General features: G+C 34.4%; 1 protein-coding gene across 1 annotated transcript; it reads left to right on the top strand.

Moving 5' to 3' along the window:
- Window positions 1–953: 953 nt before the first annotated feature.
- LOC108378993 (ryanodine receptor-like) lies at window positions 954–1,328 on the top strand (the record flags this gene model as incomplete). Its single annotated transcript, XM_017635306.1, has 2 exons — window positions 954–1,148; window positions 1,213–1,328. Coding segments are annotated over exons 1-2 (199 nt in total), but the record flags the coding sequence as incomplete, so codon positions are not given.
- Window positions 1,329–1,461: the final 133 nt, after the last annotated feature.

Below are 1,461 nucleotides of genomic sequence, written 5' to 3'. Positions count from 1 at the left end.
AGACCAGGTGGAGAAGGACTTGGCTTCACTTGGCATTTTCAATTGGCGTCAGTTAGCACANTGGCGTCAGTTAGCACAAAAGAGAAATGACTGGCGTGTTGTTTTGGACTCGGCCAAAATCGCTTAGGCGGTTACAGCGCCAATAAAGAAGAAGAACAAGAAAAGTTTAAAGTGTTGATGAAAATTCGTTAAACTTTCTTTAATTTTGTATACAGTTTAAAACTTTGATTCATATATTCATATTTTGGTAAAAAAATATAAAAAAAAATTACAGAATGTACGCAGATACAATGGAGCGAGTTTATGTTTGTTTATTAGTCAGACCAAAATAAAAAATAAGACATGCATACCGTCGAATTCAGCTAAAGTATTATAATGCAGGAATCATTGCGTATACTCCAATATTAGTTACAAAGTATTACATATCAGGTCGATTCATGTTTTTGTAGAGCTGGGTCCACTTCATACATAGTACATACCTCTCATTTACTGCAAGATTCGCAAAGCTCAAAAATGGAAATTTTCGGGAGTCGCATTTATTTTTTTCAATTTACTTATAAAGTACAGATAATGGAGATAATTTTTTTCTTCTCACGCAGAAACTACACACAATGAAACATGATATAACGAGTAATTCTCCACAATCTTCCAAATTTTCCATTTTCGAGTTGGTACAGTCTTTTAGCGAATAAGTGACAAGCTATGGATACATAGCTCATAATCTTTAGTTATAGTAGTATACGTAACATTTCCCTCAGACAAAAAATATATTGTATTTTCTCCTTTTTTCATGTACCTATGCACAACGATCTCTTGCACATGTATACATCCATACATATGTATAAATGAATCAATGCGTAAACTCGCATTCCTCTTTCCCCTCACGCGCAACATGAATTACATACAATAAAAAACTTACATAACCACATTCGCATAAACCGATTATGAAGACCCCCTGTATGTATCCAAACATCTAGTTTACCAAGTGTTTCCAGTGAACCGATACCCAACATCGATCAGCTTTACTCTCCGAAATTTCCGCTGGAAATAGTAAGGGAATTCGTAATGGAGGCATTAAAGGAAGCGGTTGAAGTAAATCAGGTGCACAATCGAGATCCTATTGGGTGGACTAACGAAAACTTATTTCTGTAAGTACTTGGAATCCGAGAATTTTAAGCTAAAAGTATTAAAATATTTATCTGTTCTTTACAGTCCTCTTATTAAGCTTACAGATCGTTTACTATTAGTTGGTGTACTAACAGATGAAGATGTACAGAAATTACTGATAATGATTGATCCGGAAACATGGGATAATACGTTCGAAAAAGGTTTGAACTACGTAGTAATTAACAATATTATTAGTAGGATATTTATTCCATTAAAGAAGTGGTAAGGTCGGTGACCTGCATCACTGGAATTTGTGTCAGTTGACATAAATTCACTTTTGTACCGAAATTGATG

This window comes from Rhagoletis zephyria, unplaced genomic scaffold (genome assembly GCF_001687245.7).
Source record: "Rhagoletis zephyria isolate East Lansing unplaced genomic scaffold, Rhagoletis_zephyria_1.1 Rzeph_scaffold_15371, whole genome shotgun sequence".
Taxonomy (NCBI): Eukaryota; Metazoa; Arthropoda; class Insecta; order Diptera; family Tephritidae; genus Rhagoletis; species Rhagoletis zephyria.
This window is presented reverse-complemented; position numbering and strand designations above follow the sequence as displayed.